A 25,550-nucleotide genomic window follows, 5' to 3' on the forward strand; every position below is an offset into this window, starting at 1 on the left:
GTTCCCTTCGTCTGAGTTCGCGGCGGAACTCGGCGCGGAGAGCAACCGCTGCACAGTTACCGGCACTGACCAAGGCCAGGACCCCATCCCCGCACGCGAACAGCGAGGTGAGCATCCTTGTGACGGAGGCATCCCCTGACGCGGCGCCGCCCCCCTCAGCGCCACCTACAGTCGTCCGGGTTCTAGTACATCGCGAGAGTGACGAGCAGCCCAGCTGATCTCCCGCTGAGCCCGACGAGGCTCCGCCACAGGACGATATAGTGTCAAAATAAGTTCAACGTGGAACTGCTTCAACGGTGAACCTTTGAAGTAGTTTGTAAGTTCGAGATCGGTGGTCGAGTTCGAGTTCGATGGACGAGTTCTAGTTCGTTAGACGAGTTCGAGTTCGATGGACGAATTCGAGTTCGAAAACGATAGTAGAATTCGAACGAGTTCGAGTTCGCTGGACGAGTTCAAGTTCGATGTTCGACATTCGAGTTCGAACGATTGTGTTCACGCACGCGCGCACGTGAGATTCGAGTGATTCAGTACACCGAACGGCCCAGTTCGTTAGTAATTTTGTGATTCTTAGTATTAAGTAGCTTACCCACGTTTGCGGATAGAGGGGACAGACGTTTTGTAAATGGAGATAAATCGACGTGTTTCAGTTCTGATATACATATAATGTTTCTTGGTTAACGTTATTCCTATTTAGTGTATTGATAGTACTCGCTAATTATAGGTTCAGCTTTTTTATTTCCCAAAAAATTATAGGTAAAATCAATTCAACAAATATTGTTTCTTAAATTATATAAATATATTTTCATCTACTTGGAATTTCGAATACAATTTTTATTACTAGTAAAAAATTTTGTTTCAACTAATCAAAACGCAAAGTCTCATGTAAAATCCATGTAAAATCAATTCAACAAATATTGTTTCTTAAATTATATAAATATATTTTCATCTACTTCGAATTTCGAATACAATTTTTATTACTAGTAACTATGTTTTTGGAATCGTTTTTAATTGAAATTATAATAATGACCAAATATAATAGTAAAATGTTCTCACCAAACCATTACTGTTTAAAGTAAAAGTGATTATTATTACTACAATGATACCTTGTTGATGATGATACTATAGCTTAGCCAATGCTTAAATTCTTCATTATTACTATATTCTTAAATTGTTATGAGTAAAGTTCCTGGTTAAGGTATGTTTTTTTTTATTTTTCGTACAATATTATAATTACATTATAACCTGCATTTAGAATTTGTCGTAAAAATATGGAACAAAAAACCAAGAATAAACTTAATTATTTATCCAAACGTAACAATAAAGATTTTACAACCGTTAAAAAAGCGTACAATGTCAAAAATAATAAAAAAACTAAAAACGTCTATTTATCTCCCTCGCAATTACTAGTACCTAAGTAGCTAGATAGTTGTTTCGAAACCGCAGTCACAGTAATCGGGAACTTCCAGAAATGTTGCAATAAATTTTTAATATACTTCATCAATAATTCCAATAAGCTATATTGTATAACAATAACGAATGTTAACAAATATTTCAGAAATTGATAACATATGGTGTTTTATTTATATATACATAGTTAAAATAGTTGCAGATATCATATATACATATAACAATTATTCTAAAAATCGATTCATAATATGAAATAATTAACAATGCAGTTTTAAGATTAATTTATAGATGCGCTTGATTAGTAATTTGTTACATGAACAGTTCCCCAAGTGTGAGTATTCTATTTGTGATGCTACGGTACCATGGAAGACATTTTCAGAGTCTTCGGATATTAGAAAATTTTGTTAGAAAACGTTAATAGTATCTTCCTTAAATGTTATATCGTCATAAAACGTCATAAAATTTAAACTAAAGTAATTATTTTAAATAGCAATATAAATTATATTATGATTACCTAACATTCTGAAAACACAGACTTCGAAATTTTCATCCCTGCAATAATAAAACATAAGTTTTATAGGCGTACATATAACGCTAACTCGCACAAAAACTAATATAGAAGAAATGACCGATTAACCATAATAATAGTCATTAGTGTTCCTCGTAGACGCGGCGTAGACAGCACGCTACGATATGCTACGCTGTAGTGCTACGGCAAATATTTACGTCTTAGCGGTTGCCATACAAAATTTTGCATTGAATTAAATATGAAGTGAAATAATATTGATGATGATGATGCTGACTGTACTACTACTATTAATTTAATTGTTATAACATAATACTGACACTCGGGGTACAAGTTTTATGATATTAAACATTTATTTATATAGAATTACTATTATATTATATGAGACCCATCACAGTGATGGTTGTACATTAATTTGTTCTTGTAAATATAAATAATTATACATGAAGAACGACTGATTCGTCAACATACGTCGGTACACAATAGAAACTGCCGGCTGCTGTAATCTTAGTCTGATAGTCGCTTTTAAAATTAATAATAATGGTGATAAAATAATAATCTAAATAAATAATAAGTAGAATGGCGTAGTATCGACGTATACCTAAAACAAGATATACACGTAACTTCGATCGATAGAATAACAATTATACCTCACCTATGACAATTAACTCGCTTTAAAAAAATCTTGAGAAATTAACCCTTTAAATATGAGAAATTTATGCTCACTTTGAATTTATTATTATTGAAAAGTATCAGCTAATATAATAAGTTTATGGTAGATGTATACCAAATCTACTCAGTATTGAACAAATATGACGATTGATTTAATTAAGTAGTTACAAAGTAGAAACTAAAACAAGGATTATATCATCATCAAGAAATCTTCATCATTGTGTTTACAAGTGAAGATGGCAAAGTGGAGCCGAAATGGAGGAATATAGCCTTGTAGTAATACAATATACACCTATTTTTTATATTTATAAATACAAATATAAACAATAGAATTTACATTTTATAAAAATACCAATTGGTTATAATCGTATAATCATTCGATCTTCATTTACATATCCTAACCATACTTCTCTCAGCCATAAAAGAAATATAACCATTGTAGAATTGCACTGAAAGGTTTATGTAAATGACTAATTAATTAAGTCAACCTCTCAATATTGAAGGTATTTAGAAGTTGCGTGTATCTGTCTTAGAGGGGTTATTACACTATAATATTAATAGGATTACATACTATGTTATGATAGTCTCATTTAAAATATGATTTCTTTGAGAATGTACACTGAAATTCACAATCAAAACAGTCTTATACTAAGAGACCACTAAGTGATAGAAGATAAGAAGACTATTCAGGGTTCTCTCAAATTTATTGTATAGTCTCTTTTTAATCCCGGAGACAAATTTAACGTTTCAGATGTTGCCAGGTTTTTGCATTTTTAAATAGAGTTGTGGCACTATAGGAAATTAATATTAATTACCCATTTTTATAGGTTATTCAGAAATAATATGTGACTATTTATATAAGAATTAAAGAAGAATATATAATATATAAAAATATAAAATGCAGTTTCCGATTAAACTACACTACTACTAACTATTCCGCTACTGGTTTAGTCTCCGGGATTAAAAAATCGTTTTATTTATCAATATGTAGTTATTTGTCCACATTTTTGTGCCTAATGATAAAAGTATCTGGATAGATGAAATAATATGAAATATATTATAGTTTAATAACCCCTTAGTTTGAAAAACTAAAATAAATCAAAAATATTTATAAAATGTAATGTATCCTCTGCTATGAACACAAAGTAACATAATATTTAAATGAATTTATAGAAAAGTCAATTTTTGCTATATAATATAGATAGACAATTCTTTTGTACCATTAGTGTAGAATGCATATAGATATAGACATCTTTTTTAATTTTCCAGTGCCTCTAGCGTCCGCGCACAATTTCGCTGCCCTAATCTTTTTGGATATAAATGTAGGAATATCTATATCAAGATACAAAAAAAATAATCCGTATATTCTCAGGATTAATTTCATAAAGTATTAAAATTAGAGCTTTATATATTTTTCTACATCACATGATTATGTTGCCTAAGAAATAATAATCTCAATCCGTTGGAGTCTCTCAACTATGTGAATGTTATAAAGTCTGCATTTACGCAAACTATATGTTTATATTATATTACACATTCTAAAATTTGGGGCAGTGATGGTGAGTACTCTACGTGATGAACCGTTTTCTGGATCGTCTCGTGTGTAGAGAAATCGGAGCCAATTTCAGTATGCCCGACAGTCAATTTTACCCACACCGCTACTCCGATATTGCCGCTGATTTGTGTCGTATGCAGGTCGTTTAAGTTCCTAAAGGCGACTGCCTTTAGGAACTTAATAAACTTAATTATTTTACTCGTCCGTAAGACTTTACGGACGAGTAAAATAATATATCTTTCACACATTTTAAGTAGCAATTCTGGAAATAACGCCTTCAATACAAGTTTTTATTTTCCTGTAATGTCTATTTAATAGACATTTTAACAAAGGTATGTAACGTGGGCAGCGATAGCCTTGTACTCAAAACGTGCCATTTCAAATTATGCTTAGCTCAAATTTTTATTTTATCAAACGTAGAACTTGTTACACTTAATCGCACAAATTGTATTATTTATTAGAATAATTTAATTGTTGTATAGACATAAAAAGACAATATTATTCGATTTTAAGATTTATTGTTGGATTCTGTTGTTCTAAAATGGCTTATTGGCCTTGAGCTGTAGTTGCTTTACTTGGATATAATGAAATTAAGTTTGATACAAATAGTCTTTTCCACGTTTATTGTTTTTATGTATTTATAGCCCGTCCACTTCTTTTTTCTGTAGTTATAGTAACTGTTGACGGTAGATTCAATGCATTACTAATTTATAGCACAAAGTGCTTTAAAAGAGACGTATGATTATTATTTAAAGTTTATAGTATAATAAGGTTATTATTATTTATTTTATAAAAGTACATTTTAAAAATACGCTCCATGCATCATTAGTGCTATCTAAAAGGGTGTTTGTCTTAATATGCATTTATTAATAGTATTAGCTTTTTATAATAATAAAGCCTATTAAACAAAAATTTTTAAATTTCGTACGCATATTTATGGAAATTTTAATCATAAAGTCCATTCTGTAGTTGTACCTACCTATACTTTCTCAATTTAGTAAAGGACCAAATGTATTAATTATTTTACAAATTTTATCTCAATTTAGATACTATTTGATCCTGACCAAACCCTTTTTGGATTTGTTTGTACCTGTAGATATTTTTGAAACCTGTTTCTAATTATATAGTATTTTAGATGCTGCCACATCGTATTATTAATGTTTGTACCGCTTCGCTTTACAATACATTTTAAACAGTTTGCTTTGAAACCTTCGATATTTTAATGAGCGAGCGACACACGCTATTGAAAATTGTAATGGTTAAATTAGCGTAATAAAATTGTTCTAACATTAGTATAGATTTATTCTCAAATATTGTTCATTACTATGTACATAGGTAAAGAGGATGCAATAATTTTTCATAATTTTATCTTATAGTTAACTTATAAAGGTTGTTAGGAGCTAGATATTTAACTCGATTATTTATGTACGATGTACATGTAAAACTACCTAGTAGCTAGTGAAATTGCAATATTTAAAGCATGCGTTGAGTATGATTTAAAAATAATTTGTGTAAGATAAGTAATCTTTAAATTGTATAAATGTATATAAAATCTTTAAGTGAGACCTGCGAAATATGATTTTCTTCCGAGGTACAAAATATTAATTAACCATGTTGAAAACTATGATTAAACAAAAATATAGAAACGAGAATGTTTTTATTTTATCTCCCAACTCCATAATAAAAAAATGCAAAGTTCAAGTACACTCATTCTCATATATATCTTGATATATTATCCTGTACGCGTTTGCCACCGCAGTTGGACCGATTTGGATACAATTTTGTAAGTATATATCTCAATGGATTCTGGATCATTCGATAGGCGGAGCTACTTTTCTGTGCAATAGGTACCGTGTCTGCGGATTCTACTCGTACTATTACGAAGAGATATGGAGCTAATTTTGTTATGAGGCAATGAAACTCACTACACTTTGAAATAACCTTCACTATTGTTTTTAACTACACAATTGAAACAGGAAAGCCACTTATAGGTTTTCACTGATAGAAACAATGTAAAAAAGAAATTAACAGTACTAACACAAAAGGCATGTACCTGCTTATGAAATTAATATGTATTAAGCATTTAATATTAAAAAGAAAAGAATGTAAGTACAATATTTGCAAATTTATTTACACTACAACAGAAATACTCGATATTAACATTTAAAAGAAATAATAAATTTTTAACCTGTTTTTATGCAACATTATTATAAATAAAAGGCTTTTAAACCTCTAGAATTGAATTAAAACATTCTACTAACAACTCTATTTAGTAGAGACCCTGGTTCTTCTATTCCATGAGAAATTAACACCATAACTCTTAGGTTTCAATGGCTTCTCTGTCTTTGGCACATCTAAGAACCAGACCCATCCATTCTTCTCACAATGCTCTATGGCATCATCAGGTGAAGAGAACTGAATTTTCATATTGGAAAGAGGATCACCAGTGGATGTCCAGCCCATAAGAGGGTTTTCCCATCGCTGACGGGTATCAAACTCCATCTCCCAGTGTTGGATGTTATTGGTACCACTTTGCATGGCATTCTTTGATGGCTGGTAGATGCGAACACGGCGAGTTTTTACATGCTCCTCGGGAATACCGGTGACTGGTGTTAAATCAACCTGTAATTTAAAAATAACATTTCTATTAATATTAACACATTGATATATTTGCTATAAACTGATGACAACACTTGAACAAATTTCATTTTACTTTTAGCTTTGAGTAACTAAAAAAGGACATATAAGAAATCTTAGATATTTTTTGAGGTAGTATTATATCTTATTAGATGTAGACTGTAAAAGTCATCTAAAGGCAAGGATGGGTAGTTCAATCTGACCTATATTAGCTGCTAATGGGCTTGCTTGGTAAGCTGTGTTTTATATATAGGTGATGGTGATCACTTACCATCAGATGTCATCAAAAAAAATCTTTTATTCCCTGTGATTCCAATCAGAATAAATATTTGGAAAATATAGGCACATGGACACCAAATAAAATGCCATTAACACTATTCACATACATATTTATCATATATCATAAGATCAACCTAAGCAGCTAAGTATCGAAAAAAGCTAAAGCTTTTAAGTTGTTTTTTCCTTTTAATTTCAACTCTTACTTTCATTTCAATTAAAGAAAAACTTCTAGCTACAGAGTCAGAGGAAGGACAAGAAAAGGTGGATGGACTATGTGAAAGATATTATGACAAGACAGGGAGTGAATTCCTAAATAACTGCGAAAAACATTATGCCAACCCTAAACCCTAAACTTCCATTTGTCAGTGCAAAAATATATAATTTTTCTATCTGTCGTTCTATAATTATCCCTAAAATGGAGTACCATATATTTATAACAATTATACCTTTTTGGAAACTGTAATGCTAGATTCCAAAGCACTCTTTTCACGCGCCTCCTCAGGAAGTGTCAGAACTGTTTCATTCTCTAATTTGGGAGCCTCCTTACGACGTGAAGGATCAACTGAAGACGATAAGCGAACGCCACATGTTGAGAATGCTGAGGGTGATCTAAAAATTAATTAATTAGGAGGACTGAAATTCACTATTTAAGAAGAAATTCTAGGACTGAAGTTGTGTATAGTTTACCTTAATATAGAAGTTTTGGCTAAATTCGCCGTTGTAGCTATGACTTTTAGCATCGTTTTACCTGTGGATTATCTTTCTATATATGAATATTTCTATATTCAAAAATGAATAAGAAAATAATGTTCGATTATACAACAAATAACCATTCAATTAACTTTTTTTTAATGTCAGTACCTACATATGGTGTCAAAATGACAACAGACCGTCAGGATCATAACAGAGTATTTTTATATTCAGACACTACAGGCATTATAAACTATCCTGCGCCCGGAAGACAACAACTATCAAACTATACACACAGTGTAATATCAAAACATACTCTGTAATACTAAAATAATGTACACTGTGATAAACGTCGAAATTCGACACCTATCATTTGAGTAGTATATTCTTTGCCTATCATATAATGATAGCATCTGTGCACGTACCTCAGAAAATAATTAATTTCAGAAGAGAACTGCTTTTTAGTACTTTGCTGATTATATATAAATTTATTTCTAATTTATTGAAGTACTTTAACTCTATGTGATATTAACCCACTGTATATTAATTCTATTTATGTTCCCAATAAATATATACTTCACGTAGAAAATGGTCCTGAACATCGCTTATTTCAACAACATTGTACCGACAGCTGTTTACTTGTAAAGGTATTTTTTTAATAAATTCTAATAAGAGTCTTCTTTTTATACTTGGGTAATATTCTTGCTTGCATGCTTTTATACATTTGACAGAATATTAATAGAAGCGAACTTTCTTACCTGAAACAATGTCCTTGAAGATGTTTAATTTTGTAAATTTCATTTGCTTGGATACTCAATTTTTAATATTGTTAAATTTTCCTCACATTTGAAAAAAAACCAGTGACCGATACTTGTTCATAGTTGAAGCACGTATTAATAATTTATACATATAATAATTGCATAATATAAGCCTATTATGTGAAATATTATATAAATATATCAATGTGTGGGGCATTTAGTTTACACTTAGTTTCAAGCTTACAAATATTGAAATCATATTAATATCCAAGTCATAATCATTTGAACATATATTTTGTTGTCACTTAGATTGTAATTTTTGTAACACTATCTCTATTATTTAGTTTGACTTGTTCAGTTGAGAAAAACTTGCAGGAATTTAATCTAGTACATTATTTTGGCAATTTATCTGTAACACATGATTGCATAGCTTGCCACTACTTTATCTGTCTATTAGCTATTTAGTTTTAATCTGTAACTTTTGCAAACAACCTTCACGCCCAAATTTAGAGAATATTACCATAGAGACAGTGTAATTATTGACTAATATGGAAACAACTGAACATAGATTTCATTTTGGCCATGAATTTGGCCAATATTAATATCAATATTTAAAATTTTATCATTGTCTGTTATAAAATAAAACAAGCCCAGAAATAATTGAGCTTTCATTATTTTATAACAATATGTTATTACATATTCTTATATTATTTTATACAGTCCATAGTAGAATAATAAAATATATACTGAAATAATGTTGTTTCAGATCGCCACAACCACCATTATGTCGTGCTAGAACACAGAGGTGTAACCCCTCTGGGGTTACTCTAGAGTTTGGCCCTTCTGTACCTGTTAACCTGCTCACTATAGCCATATAGACAAATATAATTTTTATACCTGTTAGATATTATTTTTTTAAATAAATATAGTATTGATTTGAAAAAGGAAGAAATGAGTAAAAATAAAATAGATGTGGACTGTACAAGACGGTGCAGATCACGCAACCATGGAGAAATGCTCACTAGTGCCATTACTAAGAGATCGAAATCTGATCAATCTTTGGCTTGCTTTATCAAGGCGACATGTGCAAATTTTGTCAAAGCCTTCGATTTTGAGGTAAACATTTAATTAACTACTTTAACATGCTGTTATTACCATATTGAGATCCAACTATAAATTACATGTTTAGTTGAGGTCAACAAAATGTGTCTTTGTATAACAAGATATTGGGGGAGTCATAAACTTCATAAACCCTGCCAATGGGATGGGTTTATATATTTAGATTATATTGGTAAAATACCAAATTTCACCTATTAACATATAACCAGACTGCAAAATGAGAGGGGGTGGTAAGAATTCCTTAAAATGGGGTAATGTAATTTAAAACAATAAAATATGAAAAAGATTTCTATATAGATGAACTTACGCTCAGAAGTTCCTTATCGCAATATCAATAATTCTAAATCTGCAATCTTTAAAGACTTCTAAACATGTTGGAATAAGGTTTAATATTATTTGTTGAATATTTATTTCAGGGGCGAACTGCTCTGCACATGTCAGCTTCTCGCGGCCGATGCCGTCTTATGGACTGGTTAATACGCCACTCTTCGGAAGCCTTCGTGAACGCTCGTGACCGCGAATCGGGGTACACTCCACTGCATAGAAGTGTATTTTATGGTCAAATACATTCTGCTATATCTCTCATGAAAATAGGTGAGGCTTACATAAAAATAGTCTTATTGACTATTTTTATGTCACTACATATTGGGACTGACATGAGCTACCTATATAAGCTATATTATTGTAAAGTTTTATTAAAATCCATTCAGTAGATTTTGCGAGAAATAGTAACAAACATCAAAAAAAAATTCAAATTCAAAAATTCAAAATATTAAGCGTGTAAGCTTTTAAATTTTTTATTTGGTAGGTGTGAACATAGATATTGTCGACAAAGATGATTACAAAGCTCTAGAGCATGCTACATTGGACAGACAATATATGTACAAACATGAGGGCCATCAGCCTAGTGAGGTGTATGTTTGGGGGAGCAACTCTAACTACACTCTGGGAACGGGCACACAGCAACAACGGAATACTCCCGAAATGCTGGGATGTTTCGGCAGAAATAATACATTAGTTAAACAAGTAAGTCATATACTGTTTTAAATTTGACGCGGACATTATTTATACGTATAATTAGTAAAAATCACGGGATCTTACCACGTTTTATATTTATAAACTGAGATTTTACCCGTGATCATGGTGGTTGAAACTCTACTACAAATTATACGTACAAGTAAGTCATAACTCATATCTATATAATAATTTGTTCATGATTTTATCCGCGTATTCATATTATGGGAATTGTGTGAGCACGTCTGAAATTATATACTACCCTAAATAGTCTTTAAATGTCTACTCTTTAATAGAAAAAAATTGCATACTAATTTGATGTTTGAACAATATAGTTACAATAATCTTATATTCACAACTACACACACGAAAATGCCATTAGAAAAACTAGAATAAACTTCAGCTGTCAATAAATGACAATTAAAACCTAATATTGTCATTGCCTTGTATTATATTATTTGATATATATAACAATGAAATAGAAATGCACACAGTGGGTTTACCACGAACTTGCCTCGGTTTTACCAATGTGTTATTCTTTATATTTGGTTTAGTTGTTTGCGTTATTTGCGTATGGTGCGCCATTAACACTGAATTCTTCCAGGACGTCAACTTTACTGTCACTAAAAGTACACTAGTTGGTTCCATAGCAAGTTTTGTAAACCTTAAGCTATGGCTTACACCATTAACATCATTCCTTATTCCTATATCCGTACTGACTATGATCACATCTTGTTGTGGCATTTTAGGCGCGGGCTGTAAAGTTCGATGTGCTATAAAATCCTATATTTTCTTCGTGACTGCCCTTTCCTCTATAGCTGTCTGGGTATTCTTTATATCTGGTATCTATAATATTTACGCGCGAAACGAAAAAACAAGATATTATTTACAATCTACTTTACAAATGTTTTATGGAAAAGATAATGATTTTATAACATCCATATGGGATTATGTTATGGTGAACTACCAGTGCTGTGGCGTCAATGGCTACCAAGATTTTGCTTCGTCACCCTGGCAAAAGATAAATACAGATAAGTTTTTCCCCGTGCAATGTTGTCAACTAGAAAATAAACAAGTTCTCATACCCGTATCTAAAGATTGCTCTTTGACTGATGATCCCGAAGTGAAATCTTATAAAGACATTGGATGTTTTTATGCTGTGAGACAATCTATTATCAAAAATAAAGCAATAATCATATTTTACGTCATGCTCTTGATTATGTTCTACACAATCCTGATACTATTTGCTTATTGTATAATAAGAGGGGAGCCACTGTTGGGAGCCTTGGCTGGGAAGTTTACAAGATTATTGCCGTCGAGAAATTGGGAAAATACACAGCAAAATGAAATGGTGATAAACCCCAGTGCTCCAGCTGAAAATATTATATACGCGGACGAGCCACCTAAGAAGGTTGTAAGGGTGGTGTCCGCAGTAAATCCATTCCAAACATACAAATTTGCACCAAATGCGTACAATAGTGGTGACAACGTGTACCAACAACATAGTAGGTCACAAATGTAGATGAATAAATATTGTATTTTGCAATTTGTCTCTTATTACCCTTTAACGTCAATTTAACAACACTGTACTCGCAAAGCAGGGAACAGGTTATAATTAATAGGTATTTCCATCTGATAAACCTAGTGATGTTGTACACCGGTAAAATGTCGTCAGACCTATTTCAGCTGCCATGCAATTTGCTTTCTAAGCTGTGTTTCGGTTGTTGAAAAGCGATTAGACAGTGAATTTACTGGAAAAGAGGTATAAAATCTGAATACTCCGTAACGGGAAAACTTATATGAGTGGTATCGCGGATGTCATCATAACGTGATATCCGTAGTGCTGTTCATGTATATAGATTCATGTATACACGTTTGTAGCTTACCATCAGGTGAGCCATAAACTTATTTGAAATACCAATTACATAAAAAAATTACTTTTCGACAGGTGTGTTTAGGCAAGTTTCATAGCGTGTGGGTGTGTGAAGGCGCAGATGGGACGGAGGTGTGGAGCTGCGGCCAACTCGGTCGTGCTGGCGGCCCGCACTCAACAGCATTGCAGCCCGTGCAGTTGCGGCTACCTGAAGCATGCATGCAGGCCGCAGTTATGCTCAACTCCACTGTGTTCCTACTTGAGAATGGCTGCGTTAGTATTTTTTCAACTTAGTATTTATATTGTTAACCGGGTTTTAAACATAGCTATTTGCGCTAGCCGCACTCGCTTCAAATAGATCTATGATGCCTGTCTGTAACAAACGTGCATGGCTATAGTTGTTCATGCATGGGTTTTTCATTTAATGTTAGACTTAACATCTATATAAGTACACAAAGTAAAAAAACTGGCTTTAAAAAAAAAGAAAAAAAAAGAAAATTCAATTGAGTATATTGAGATACCGGTAGGAAAAAATATTAATACATGAATAAATATTTTTTATTTCATATAATAATGATACATCTTCACGAGGATTCCTATAAAAATATTAAAATATCGAATATTGTGAGGTATTTTATTAGACAATTTTTACAATCTATTATATATTTTTTTAGACGTGACATTAAAATTTGTGACTTTAAAATAATTTTATTTACACTACAGATTGTGCAATATACACTCAACAATGACAATATCAGTCAATCCAGCACGAAGTCCTCATCGTCCATCAGGGTGCCGGGTGTGAAGTCTCTAATGAAGCTGTCTAAACCGCGCGGCGTGTGCACGTCACGCTGGCACGGCGTGTTCTGGAACGAACACGCTGTGTACACGTGGGGCACCAACGTGGGACAACTGGGACATTCACAAACGGACAAAGTAGTGCACACACCAAAGAGGGTAAATATTCGTGTTTATTCATAATCGTTTTCGAATTATCTTTACATAGTACATATAAACAAAGTCGCCGCCGCTGTCTTACCGAATGCATATTTAATGCAGATTCAGCAATAGATGTGTGTAATAGTATAGAACAAGCCGAGAAATTCAAGGATTTGTAATTTATCGATGCGAAACCTGGACGGGTCGCTAGTATATTATATGTTATTGAAATTCTAATTGAGATAATCAGGATACAGACAGAGATGTCACGAATGATTTTACCGAATTTCTGCTAGTCTCAATAGCCATAGTCAAAGCTCGGATTATCCGATAGGTTCCAGCCTACGTCATTGAAGCCGTGAGACATTTGAAGAGTGCGATGCCTTGTCATATTTGTTGATTCTTATATCATATTGTGGTATTAATAATTTCTCGAAATAGCACCGTCTAATTATTTTTAAAAAAATCGCTAAAAACAGTATTTTTCATTCATCATAATTTACCGTATTTTAATAAATATGCTATATCTAAAATAGACAAAAAAATGAATCTAATATATATCATGCGTTTTTTTATGAATTGGTATTGAAGAATAGAAGTTACTTTAGAGTTAGAATATTCGTGGCATCACTGGTATATGTCTAGTATAGGTATAAATGAATCCCTATTTTCCTTGGTCAGGCCATATTTTAAGAGAATTAACTTAAGACAGTCGCACAGAAAAATATAAAATTTATTACTTGTTTTATCTTCACAAATTTCAGTCTTTAAACAGTGATCTGTCTCATTCTTTTGAATTAAATGTATTTTTATATGAAGGTTGCAGTATCAGTGAATAATAAAGAGGGGGCTGATATAATGTTGGCCGGCGCTGCAGACGCGGCAACAGTGATCACCACCAGCCGCGGTGACGTCTATTTACTGCACAAGCATATATGCAAAAAGATTGCTATCAAGTACGTTACACTCTTACATTTTTAATTTGTCCGATTTGTTCAGGTGTGGATGAATCTATGACCCAAATTATTCTGCAAAGCCAACGGTTACAAATTAAAATTCGAATTTTCGCTAACGATCGCATTACTCATAATTGTTCGTATTTATGTAATAATTTAGATTAATTATAAATTATTTTCTTATTACACTCAAGATCGCAGAAAAAATCGCAAAGAAATGTCTACCAACAACACAATCACAATCAAGAACATATATATACTTATGAGTAAAGATGTATAAATAAATGATGATAATAATTTATACTTTTCTTCCCAATAATCTTCCTCACTGACAATTAATGTCAAAAGTAATGTCTTATTTTTGATTATGTTACTACCAATCTGGCTGATTCTAATGGTAATGATAATGATATATATTGTATTTGCTTATAGAAGAAAATAGCAATTATCTTTATTTATAAAATCAATATATTCCTTTGAATAGTATTTTTTATATTATGGCCTAGCTGACAATTGCCTGTTGGTCTAATAAATTATTATTTTCATAATAGGCAAATCAACCTGCGACAAGTGTGTGTAGACGCCAAAATAAGCGAGCAAGGGATCTACTCGCGAGTAACCGTTTTGCTGCTCACCAACGTCGGCCAGCTACTACTCTGGCAAGACACCACTAATAAACTCACCAGGTGATTATTTATGTTATAATAATATAATTGAAAGCATTTATGCTATTAATAAAAATGCGCATATTCTGGTCCTTCGAGCCGGATGAATCAGAAATTTATAAATATTTTATTTTGTTTATTACTTACGTATCATTTATACGCAATCACAAATGGCAGTGGTTCGTTACGTTATGGGATTAACGAAATAATTTCAGATAATTGCTGGGTGTTAATTAATGCGTCTATTAATTTACCAGATTGAATAACTAAAATGTTAATAATTGTTTTCAGATGCGTTTTCGGCTTAAACCACCAGAGTTTTATAACACATGTGACACTCACACATGACGCCGTTTATTTCACAACTAAGTACGGCGAGGCGTTTGTCGGTAATATATCGCGAAAAACACCTCCCATAACTTCGCCGGAGCCAATCATAAAAGACAAAGAGAAGGATGCCGGCAAGTCTATGCTTGTGAAGTTCCTCGAAAAAGATGATTGCACCACTGTTCGAATTACGAAAATACCAAACATTCATAGAGCAGTCTCGATTGCGGTTGATAGTGAGGGACAGAACTTTGCTTGTTTACAGGTATGTTATATTTTGTATATTTTGATCGTACATTGTATGATTATTATAGCAAATTAATTGCCTTAGATACAATTATTTCCATGATAGAGTTTGTACAACGGCGCCTGTCTGTGTACCTGTCTCACATATTTCAACTACTAAGCAGCTTACTTCGTAAGTTATGACTTGGTTGAAGATTGCGAGATGGCAGTGAAAATACAGAGTACAGAGACATAGGTCATTGGAATTGCAACACACGATTATATACGTGATAATTGTGTTAATTTTAATATCTATAGATAACAAGTTCCACATATCATCAGGGAGTAAGGGCGTGTGAGCGCCTTTTTTTATATTACTAAAATGATGGTTGTACAACAAATATCAAATGCAATACTATTTAAAATATACGTTGTAAGGAACATTCTGTTAAATGTTACATAGGGAAGGCTTTAGTAAAACAATGTATTGTTGTTTTTAGATTAAACCCACATGTGGACTGACTTCGTTGCCAGAACTTTCTCCATCCAGTCTCGCGAAGCAAATGGAAACTCTTCTCGAGACCGCCAGCGACGACGATTTACTGCACGATGTAACTTTTAAGGTATAAATATGTTAGTATATGTCTTATCACAGCTAATATCGTCCGCAACTCACGCACACAATTTTCGCTTTATAAACCTGGGCTTACATTATTAGGTTCAATATGTACGACTCGTACCGATGACGCCATTTGATTGGTACATTTTAAAAAAGGGCTAGGAGATATCGAATGCCGTCTTTATGGCAACATCCATCAGACTCTTATCGGAAATGTATAACGACCCTTAGGCGATTTAGTCTACCACCAATATACTGACCAAGTAGAATTTTATTTTAGATGTAAATTAATTAATTAATAACTCTAGCATCATCTGTGGTTATCAGATCCATATCAGTATGACTGTCAATTACTCAAGATGATTTTACATGAGAATCAAATCCTCGACCATCGGTAAGTAAGGTAGTACATGAAACGTTAGATCATCGTGGTAGTGAAATCTATATAAAATTACACAATATCTTTTCTACTACTTTTTTCCATTACTTGAATGGCTCTCAAACCAACTCGTGATGATTAGCACCGTCGCCTATATACATGAATAGCATCGGTACGGCGTATAATTTGCTGTTTTTGTGATGTTGTATCACAAAATCTCAACATTATTAATATAACACGCAGGTGGGCACAAGATATTACCCCGCACATATGTTCATAGTCGCATCTGGCAGCGAACATCTCTACAAACTATATCAAGAGAAGCTAACTAGTCCTGAAGACAAACCCGTCATTTTATTGGACAATGTTCTTCCGGAAGTGTTCGATCGGATACTACGATATATGTATACCGGCACTTGTGACGTTGCTGAACTGGGCCCCTGCAGTTTGAAAATAAGGAGGGAAGATCTGAATATTATAATGAAAAGAGAGAAGAGTATTGATCTTGAATTGGAGGTGATAGGTGAGACAATATTTTCAGTTGTGTAATCTATTTTTTTTCATTAGGGGGTTTGGGCTATGGTTTTGTGCTTAGGCCTGTAGCACTTTTTTTTTTAACACAGAGGACAAACGAGCATGCGGCTCACCTGATGGTGATTACCGCCGCCCATAAGCTCTTTTCTTGAAGGTTTCAATATCGTATCAGTCCGGAAATACCATTGCTGGAAGGTGATTCCACAATGTGGTTGTGCGAGGCAAAAAGTTTCTAGAAAACCGCACTGTGGAAGACCGCCATTCATTCAAGATGATCAGGATGGTATTTCAGTTTCTGGCGGGTGGTACGGTGGTGAAACTCAGCAGCTGGTATTAATCCGAACAATTCCTCAGAACACTCCCCGTGATATATGCGGTAGAAAATGCACAGAGATGCAATATCTACTGCGACCTACATAGATCTATTGTGCTCGCTTTTTCAGAACTCGCTACCTAGACCGTCAGGGACAAGAATTGAAGGATATTTTTAGGAGCGATCGTTTTTATATCCTCAGTATAGAGTGTAAACTTTCCAAAGATTTTTCGTTTATACATGAGTGGGCTACCACCACATAAGATGTGTAGTGGCGTTTCCTTTTCAACTTGGCATTTTTTTTAATATGTAAAAATAGAATGATGTCCATCTGTGCTGATTATATATTTACTGGTCTAGCCCCAGTGAAGGAGGATTCATTTATTTCAGAAAATGAGTCGGAATTATCAGCTTTCGAAGTATACCAAGAACATAATAAAACTAAAAAAGGCAACCGTAAATCTCGAACATCGGAGACTCCACCGCGCAATCTCTACTGTGACCCCGTGAAGCTGGTACAGGCCTCTGCCAGGCGTCTGCAAGTTATAGGCCTTTATAAGCTTCTAGATAAATTCTAGTGAGTATATTTTTATACACCGTGCTAGAAATATGAATGCAAGCGGCCGTTTATAAAAACTGTAGCCAAAATGATTCTCTCGTAATATGAATTTGAGTAAACAAATTGATGATGGTTCTAGAATTATTATTGTAATCTTTATTTAACTGAAGAACCAAAGGTAAACTGCATAATGTCATCGTCATGACGTGATGTGTAAACTGGTCGTAGGGTGCGATTATGTAGTGAAATTACAGGAGACTTGTCATCCTCTGGAATGGCAATGCAAGAGCGATATTGCGAGCGTCACTTAATAACATGTTGCCTGTATTGTAGTATTGTTCTTTTATATAGGTATCGCCTGCCATTTTAATTATTATATATAAATAAAAACTTAATTTTCAGCACTTAAGTATATTGTTTTTTATCTACACAATCCCATTACATTTCACCGTTTTAGATTAATATATAGTCGATTTATATAAATCAGATGCTAGTAGTTAGAGACATTTTAAATTGTCGATGTCATGGTAAACGCTAGACTTTATCTGTCCATATTTCGCGGGTACACTTGAATCTAAAGTGGCACAATCTCATGAATGACATGTAACGATATTTTGTGTACAATTTATGTATAATAATGCCATTCGATAGAAGAATAAAGCTACCGTTGTACATTATATCTCTAGTTACAAAGACGGCACAGTGCATCTGAAGGTCGACGCGACTTACAGTCGCCCCACAGCGTTGTCATGGCAACGCGCAGAATTACCATTGCTAACTGACACGGTAGTATGCAGCCGAACTGGGCAACCAATCGCTGCACACCGCTGCATTCTAGCAGCACGCCTGGACTACTTCCACGGGATGTTTATGCATTCTTGGTCAGAGGTATGTATAAACCACGGATATAGATAAATATACGCGATTTAGAGAAATAAGTCCAGATAGTACTTTGTGATTTGTCCACAGGTTCTTATTTAACTGAGATGATAACCACCACATGTCCAATGGGTGTACACATACGTACATGAACCGTATCCCAGATGCCATCTTATCTTGTGATGCCCGCAGTACCCCTTATGTACTAACATTCCAGATGACGAAAAGACTTACTGAGGTAGACTTTAAAAAGTCGCCTGCGTGGATGCCTTAATACCAATTTCAGCGGTCCAACACCGTGCAGTCAAGGATTAATATAGAGCAGTGAAAATACAGTATATACAAATTATAGGCATCTTAGTCCTCCAAAATGGCAACGCATGAGTAGTATCATAAGCACCACATAATAACAAAAAACCCGTAGGGCTGTTCATGTATATAAACGACAGTTACCGTTTACCATCAGCTTCTTTGCCTCTCCAATTGCATAAAAAGTCAAGAAGCACGAACCTATATTGCAAATTAATCCATATATATATATTGTTTACAGAGCAAACTGTTATCTCAAGTGAGCTTACCAATCAACGACGCAGTTCTTTTGCCTGTAATAGATTTTCTATACACCGACACATGTCCAGAAATCATGAACTCTGATAGTATTGACTTCATCTGTAGTATGCTTATAGTCGCAGACCAATTTCTCATTACACGTCTACGAGAAATGTGTGAGATCGCACTAGCGAACTTGATTACGCTTAAGAATTGTTCGGAGCTTTGTCAATTTGCTCACACTTACAACGCAACACAACTCAAACAATCCTGCATGGAATTCATATCTCTAAATTTATGCAATATCCTAGAAAACCGTGTATTAGAACACCTTGAAGATACATTGCTTGAAGATATTACAAATTATTATTGTAAATTCAATCCAATTATGGCTTCTAGAGTTATAACACCATTCTTCAATGCACCGAGTGATGAGATCATTGACGATTGCGAAGTGAATTTTCCTATTGACTTAGAAGTCACAGATGACGATCTCAAACGGGATGATAGTATTGTAGAGGTTAGTAAAAAGAAAAGGCAATCCAAAAAAATTGAGTACACTGACAGTGAAAAAGCTAGGATGAGATATGAATCTGTTAGTTCGGTAACTTCTTTAGATCTATCTAATGAAATATCTGGAGATATAACATTGTCTTTGAGCAATATATCTAAAGAGACAGAGAAAGGTGCACGAGATAAAAAAGAAAAGTGGATTGAGGTTCCATCGTCCCAACAAAAGCAGCAGAAGGTAATTCAAGCAAGGTTGAAGGCAATAAATAGCGCCCGAGACATTTTAAATGAAACTCCAACGGAATCGTTTACAAAATTGACAAAAACCAACTCATCAAATTCTATAAATATTAATAACATACAAGATGTCCCAACCTCTTCACGAATCTCTGTATCGCCTAAAGACTCTCCCCTAACAGAATTATCTAGAAGTCCTCAAGGAAACCTGGTTATAAGTCATGTGGGACCAAAGATGTCGCAGAAACAAAGAAAGAAATTGGCTATACAGGGAATTGTTCAATCTCCTCAAAATCTCGATGATTATGTTAATAAACTAAACATAAGTAGTCCTCCAGAGAAACCTAAAAATCCATGGAAAATATGCGAGCTACCAGTCGCTAGCAGCAGCCCCAACAAAAAAACGATTGAGTTTAATCAGATTTTAACTGATCAGAAAAAACAAAGAGAAGATTTCTCAAGAATCATGACTAAACCTCTAACACTGACACAGGTAAATCCTTTAAAACTTCATTTGATTTTTTATTAGTTTGTAATGGATAAACTCTTAAGAGGCATTTCATACATTACGTCATACCAATGTAAATAATTTTTATCCTAGGAGGAAGGGATGGGAGCCTAGATTTCATATTTTTCACACATTTGTATTCATGAGTATGATTCTGGTGTTTTCTATGTAATATATATATATATTTACAAAATAAAATTCTAAGTATTCATATCAGTTGTCTTGTACCCATAACTCAATTATTTATTATTAATCAATAAACTTAAATACTTATTAAGCCCTATCATTAAAAAATCAAAGTGATGCGCAATGTACTCTATTATATATTTTTTAAAGTAACTTTTCATTTTAAGTACCTTATGGGTGGAATGTGCTAAGTGCTTATTAAACATTTTGCTTTGCTTCCAGCTTGAAGATAAAGCTATAGAAGAACTGGAACGATTCTACAATGTTCATGAGGTAGATGATGAACTGATTACAGTGAGACGTATAGAACTACATGTATCTACTCCACAATGGATCCACACTGCCCCTAAGTGATAAATTTGTGCTCTTTTATACTCAATGATCTTATTAATATTTTATGTATTTTAGTACAAAGGAATGACATATATGGAATCTTTTTTATGATTATCCTGATATGATATTATGACTGTTATTGTAACAGTGCAATTTTAATAGTTCTCATACCAAATTCCACTAATATAATACAATGTTAATACATTTCATAAATTTAATTTTTGTGTTTTTTTAACATTCTTACTAGTATATATTTAATCGAATTAGGTGTTATTTTGCAGAAGTCCATTTTACTACTCGATGGATTTATATTATTTTGTTTAATTCCACTACAATTAATATGTGTGAGACTATGAATATTCGGTGTGAAAACCTGACCAGCGCTACAACCTTCTCCAGTGGCGATAAAAATCCGACCATTATTGAATCTACACCCACCCGCCACTGTCGCGGTTTGGTTGCTGATGAATCAACACTAGGCTTCTGAGCTGTACCCGAACTCTAATTAACGCTTGATGATGCCTCGTTCAGAGGCGAAACACGTGTCGCGATATATAAGAACTATTTTGTTAAAACAATAAGTATCTAAACCAGATAATTCTTGTTTTAACAAAATAGTTTTTAGTAAGCCTATAACAATAATTAGTTGCTTAGTGAATATTTAAGTACATGTTATATGAGACTGCTATCACCATATATTTACAATTATTAATGTTACTTAAGTAAGCTAAGGTACACTAAGCCATGGAATAACTCATAGAGCAGCTGAAGGCCAATGGCTGGTTGACATAGAACTTGTCTGAAGGGTGCCCTTAGAGTAGTTGTATCCATCAGACATGATAGTGGTTTTAACCTCAGTGGAAACTGTTGTAATTCTTAAAAGCTACAAGCAAATTAAATCCAAGCCATTATTGGATCATTTTAAATGTAATTGAAATGGCAATCAATCTCATGGATGATACCACAGGCATGTTCATTATTGTTCATGGCAACACAAGAGTGGTCTCATAGGCATAACATGATAATGCTCGTAGATATGTGACAGTACTGGACAACTAAGGTGTCTCATCCTGTAATTTTACTGGCTTAAGTATTTCACTCTTCAACCGAAATGCAAGTTGACAAAGTAAGCTGCTTGGCTGCTGAGATAGAACTTTTTACAAAATCTACCTTACTTTTAAATGTAAATTTTAGGTTAAGTAAACAAGTCAAAGGGGTTTTCATGTTATTCAATATTTAGCTTAATTATGTAATAACAAATAAACTTCACATATCTATATTATTAATATAACATATTCACATTTTAACTAGACTAAACACAAGTAAAACCTTGTAAAGGCCTAAATCACTTCACTTAGTTGGTGGAAATGCCTTCAACATTTGATTCACTTGTCTATGGGTCAGGTTCTTCTCACCAGGAACAAGTATACCCTGCCTGCCTTGACGTCTATGAATGGTCATTTTCTTGTTATAGTCAGAGTAACAGCTTTGGAATTCTGAGACCTCCTTCAAGCATTGTTGTTGGTCGAAATCATGTTTTTTAAAACAAGCGAACATTACCGCCAATTCTTGCATACAAGCAGACTCCTTCAATTTATCACCTTTTCCTGAAACTGTCTTTTTTAGTGCCAGCGGCAGTAACATTTGAAATGGAACAGGTTCCCTTTGCGGTCGTCTAGCATTTGTACTCGAGGCAGCAGAAAAATGTGCTGGATTTAATCTCATTTTGCAGTTGTTATTTCTTCTATTGCTATTAAATACTAAAATTATCAACAAGTAAGATTAATAAATAAATTCAAATGAAAAGGAAATAACCTCTATCATAATTCAGCCTCAGTATCACCGTCATTATTCATTCAGTAATCATTGACGTTAATTGTCATAACATTGACAAATATCAATGTCATCAGCTACTCATCTTTCTGATCTATGAACAAATTTAAGTGATAACTTGCTCAATATATTAAATAACAAAAACTGTAGGTCAATATCTTGTCTTTCTTGTTTTAGTACATAGTTTTGTCAGTCATCTTTGAAAAATGATATTTAAGTTTGTCTAAACTATAAAAAGAATACTGTACGATACTTTGCGAATATAATGCACCGACTTTTGTTTAGCAACACTGCGCTGTTTTTCTCATTATCACATGTATCCAAAGCTGCAAAACAATAAATAAATCACATTGTCCAGTACTAGAATAAAGCTGTTAGTTAACATATATGCAATATGCTCTAATACATGAGAACAGCAGTGTTGCTAAACAAAAGTCGGTACAATATATTTATACTTATTTTTCAATTAATTATCGGTCTTAGGTATTACTCAAGCTTTTATATATTACTATTGTACAAGCTTCTTTTAACAAAATGGCCCATCGATTTTGGCATTTCCAAATATGAACATTACAGACCAATCAGCAATTAATACCTAATTTAACCATAGTTAAATAACCAACAATTAGTTTAAACTCACTTATTACAAAAAGATAAACCTGGTTTAGCACTGGCATTTTCTAAATACACATACCTACATGTATTTTGGCGTTTAACAGTGGTCTAAATGCAATAATCAAACTCCATTTTAAAAATTATATTGTAAGTTGTAGTTTTTAATTACTAAATTAAAAATATATTAACGTAAATGACAATAAAAATATTGTTTATCCATAAAATCCAATGATCCAATAAAAATATTATCAGTAATTTACAAGTACACATTAATAAATATTATATATTAATGAAATGTCTAATTAGTTATATATTGATAATGGAATTAATTATGGTGTTCTAATAAAACAAAATAGTAGTTTCATTTATTTTTTATTTATAGTACTAATTAGTTATATATTGATAAGTTCTAATAAAACAAAATAGTAGTTTCATTTATTTTTTATTTATAGTACATAGAAAAATATAGATCACCATCAATGATACAGCTCAAGTAGCAAAATTCTGCGCGAAAAACTAAAATCTTAAGTAACGTTTTTAATGTATAAATATTTGTACTTACCTACATATCCTGATTCATCAATTGTGTATAATAACATAGCAGTAGTTGCACAGGATTTTCATTAAATGTTAAAGTATACCATTTTAACAGATTCATTTGAACTTCTTGTCAGTACATATCTGTCTGTATACTGAACTTTCATAAGCGACCAAAACCTCCTACGTATACACACATGACTAAAAGATTTTTAATTATATATCTCCTTTAAGTTATAAAATATATGACTCATTTTATAATTATTGAAGTACCTGCAGTTGGTACTACATCAGCTTCAATTTTCAAACCAAAACTACTAAAATAGGTAATTATGATTTATTTGTGTTACTTTGTAAGTAAATCAGCGATGATAATAATAACAAAACACCACAAGGGAATTAATTATAACTTACTCTAAAAAATAATCAGAATTTTAACTGTAGGTACCTACCATAACTCATTAGCATGTCACTGCCAATCATGGGTCTTTTTCTTACCTCATAAGAGACGCATACTGCTACAGTAGAGCAAAGCAAGCGTTTGGTTTTATATTAGTTTTTTTTCTATGGCATTAGTGTCCAATGTGTCCTATTCCCAATCTCGGCACCCATTATTGCAAATAACAACATACTACTACGTTGTTACTTCTAATAATTACTATAAATTTTAATATAATTACTATAAGTTTATGTCACTAGGTACCTATACCTAGTGATATAAACTAGGATGAATAAATAAGGAATAGATGAGCTTCAGAAGCATGAACTGTTGTATATACATCTCTTTGATAAGACTATTAAACAATGACCATTTCATGCGTTTTTTTAATTAATGATAATGTAATAGTGCACCCACCTGCGCTAACAGTGTACGCTGGCAGGGCACCCGTGCAGAATGATAAGATGAGCATGAGGTCAGGTCAGTTAGCCTATACTGGCAAATTCACCAGGAATTTGTCACGATGGTGGGGAACCGCGTGGAGGTCAACCTAACCTGATTGCTAGCAAAGGGGTCCATATTATTAACAATTCCCTCCCCCCAACCATTTAATGTTGCCAACGCCATCTATTAGCTCTCTAGTGTCAACTTGCTGATCACACAATATAGAAAAATATTTTTACTTAAAAAATGAAGAGCCTGCGTACCCTGTGTACGACCTCAAGATATTATATTAATATTGTTACTAAATTTTAATAATTTTGCAGACAAGTAAACAAAGATAATTGTAGATCTCGTAGGTTTCCAGGTGGTTTTCCATAGCCAGACTGTCGTTATGGTATTTTTTAATCCGGCCCCTCCTGGTAACTAAGTCACAA

The 25,550-nt window shown here is 33.1% G+C and overlaps 5 protein-coding genes across 6 annotated transcripts in view; 3 read left to right on the forward strand and 2 right to left on the reverse strand.

The window, feature by feature from the left end:
• Positions 1 to 635, forward strand: part of LOC131852928 (sodium channel protein 60E-like) — a 58,501-nt gene extending 57,866 nt beyond the window's left edge. For both annotated transcript variants that reach the window (XM_059203680.1, XM_059203681.1), the window contains exon 29: positions 1 to 635. In XM_059203680.1, the coding sequence (XP_059059663.1) occupies positions 1 to 218 (218 nt within the window). In that variant the 3' untranslated portion in view covers positions 219 to 635.
• A 5,453-nt stretch (positions 636 to 6,088) lies between these two features.
• Positions 6,089 to 7,934, reverse strand: LOC131852900 (NADH dehydrogenase [ubiquinone] iron-sulfur protein 4, mitochondrial). Its single transcript, XM_059203646.1, has 3 exons — positions 7,764 to 7,934; positions 7,523 to 7,685; positions 6,089 to 6,782 (listed from the first exon to the last, which is right to left on the reverse strand). The coding sequence occupies exons 1-3, from the start codon at positions 7,814 to 7,816 to the stop codon at positions 6,426 to 6,428; spliced, it is 573 nt and encodes a 190-aa protein (XP_059059629.1). The 5' UTR covers positions 7,817 to 7,934; the 3' UTR covers positions 6,089 to 6,425.
• A 262-nt stretch (positions 7,935 to 8,196) lies between these two features.
• LOC131852916 (inhibitor of Bruton tyrosine kinase) lies at positions 8,197 to 21,466 on the forward strand. The gene is made up of 15 exons (XM_059203664.1): positions 8,197 to 8,413; positions 9,291 to 9,640; positions 10,060 to 10,237; positions 10,452 to 10,669; positions 12,606 to 12,803; positions 13,254 to 13,487; positions 14,289 to 14,425; positions 14,977 to 15,111; positions 15,382 to 15,682; positions 16,143 to 16,265; positions 16,884 to 17,163; positions 17,878 to 18,064; positions 18,733 to 18,934; positions 19,476 to 20,714; positions 21,138 to 21,466. The coding sequence occupies exons 2-15, from the start codon at positions 9,476 to 9,478 to the stop codon at positions 21,267 to 21,269; spliced, it is 3,729 nt and encodes a 1,242-aa protein (XP_059059647.1). The 5' UTR covers positions 8,197 to 8,413; positions 9,291 to 9,475; the 3' UTR covers positions 21,270 to 21,466.
• On the forward strand, positions 11,051 to 12,179 carry LOC131852914 (tetraspanin-1-like). The gene has a single exon (XM_059203663.1). It carries the CDS (start codon positions 11,142 to 11,144, stop codon positions 12,177 to 12,179), a length of 1,038 nt encoding a protein of 345 aa, XP_059059646.1. The 5' UTR covers positions 11,051 to 11,141.
• Positions 21,467 to 22,016: 550 nt separating the features above from the next.
• LOC131852933 (uncharacterized) lies at positions 22,017 to 23,087 on the reverse strand. Its single transcript, XM_059203685.1, has one exon. It carries the CDS (start codon positions 22,971 to 22,973, stop codon positions 22,599 to 22,601), a length of 375 nt encoding a protein of 124 aa, XP_059059668.1. The 5' UTR covers positions 22,974 to 23,087; the 3' UTR covers positions 22,017 to 22,598.
• Between the last annotated feature and the right edge of the window lie 2,463 nt (positions 23,088 to 25,550).

The sequence above is a fragment of the Achroia grisella genome, unplaced genomic scaffold (assembly GCF_030625045.1).
Source record: "Achroia grisella isolate CSIRO2021 unplaced genomic scaffold, CSIRO_AGI_Agris_v1 utg869, whole genome shotgun sequence".
NCBI classification, from domain to species: domain Eukaryota; kingdom Metazoa; phylum Arthropoda; class Insecta; order Lepidoptera; family Pyralidae; genus Achroia; species Achroia grisella.

Coding starts and splice junctions, on each gene's coding strand:
- LOC131852900 (XM_059203646.1), bottom strand. CDS start 7,816: ATGCTAAAAGTCATAGCTACAACGGCGAATTTAGCCAAAACTTCTATA. Junction 7,686..7,763: donor GCCAAAACTTCTATATTAAG/GTAAACTATACA, acceptor ATTAATTTTTAG/ATCACCCTCAGCATTCTCAA. Junction 6,783..7,522: donor GCATTACAGTTTCCAAAAAG/GTATAATTGTTA, acceptor TTTAAATTACAG/GTTGATTTAACACCAGTCAC.
- LOC131852916 (XM_059203664.1), top strand. CDS start 9,476: ATGAGTAAAAATAAAATAGATGTGGACTGTACAAGACGGTGCAGATCA. Junction 14,426..14,976: donor TGCAAAAAGATTGCTATCAA/GTACGTTACACT, acceptor TTTTCATAATAG/GCAAATCAACCTGCGACAAG. Junction 15,112..15,381: donor ACCACTAATAAACTCACCAG/GTGATTATTTAT, acceptor AATTGTTTTCAG/ATGCGTTTTCGGCTTAAACC.
- LOC131852914 (XM_059203663.1), top strand. CDS start 11,142: ATGCACACAGTGGGTTTACCACGAACTTGCCTCGGTTTTACCAATGTG.
- LOC131852933 (XM_059203685.1), bottom strand. CDS start 22,973: ATGAGATTAAATCCAGCACATTTTTCTGCTGCCTCGAGTACAAATGCT.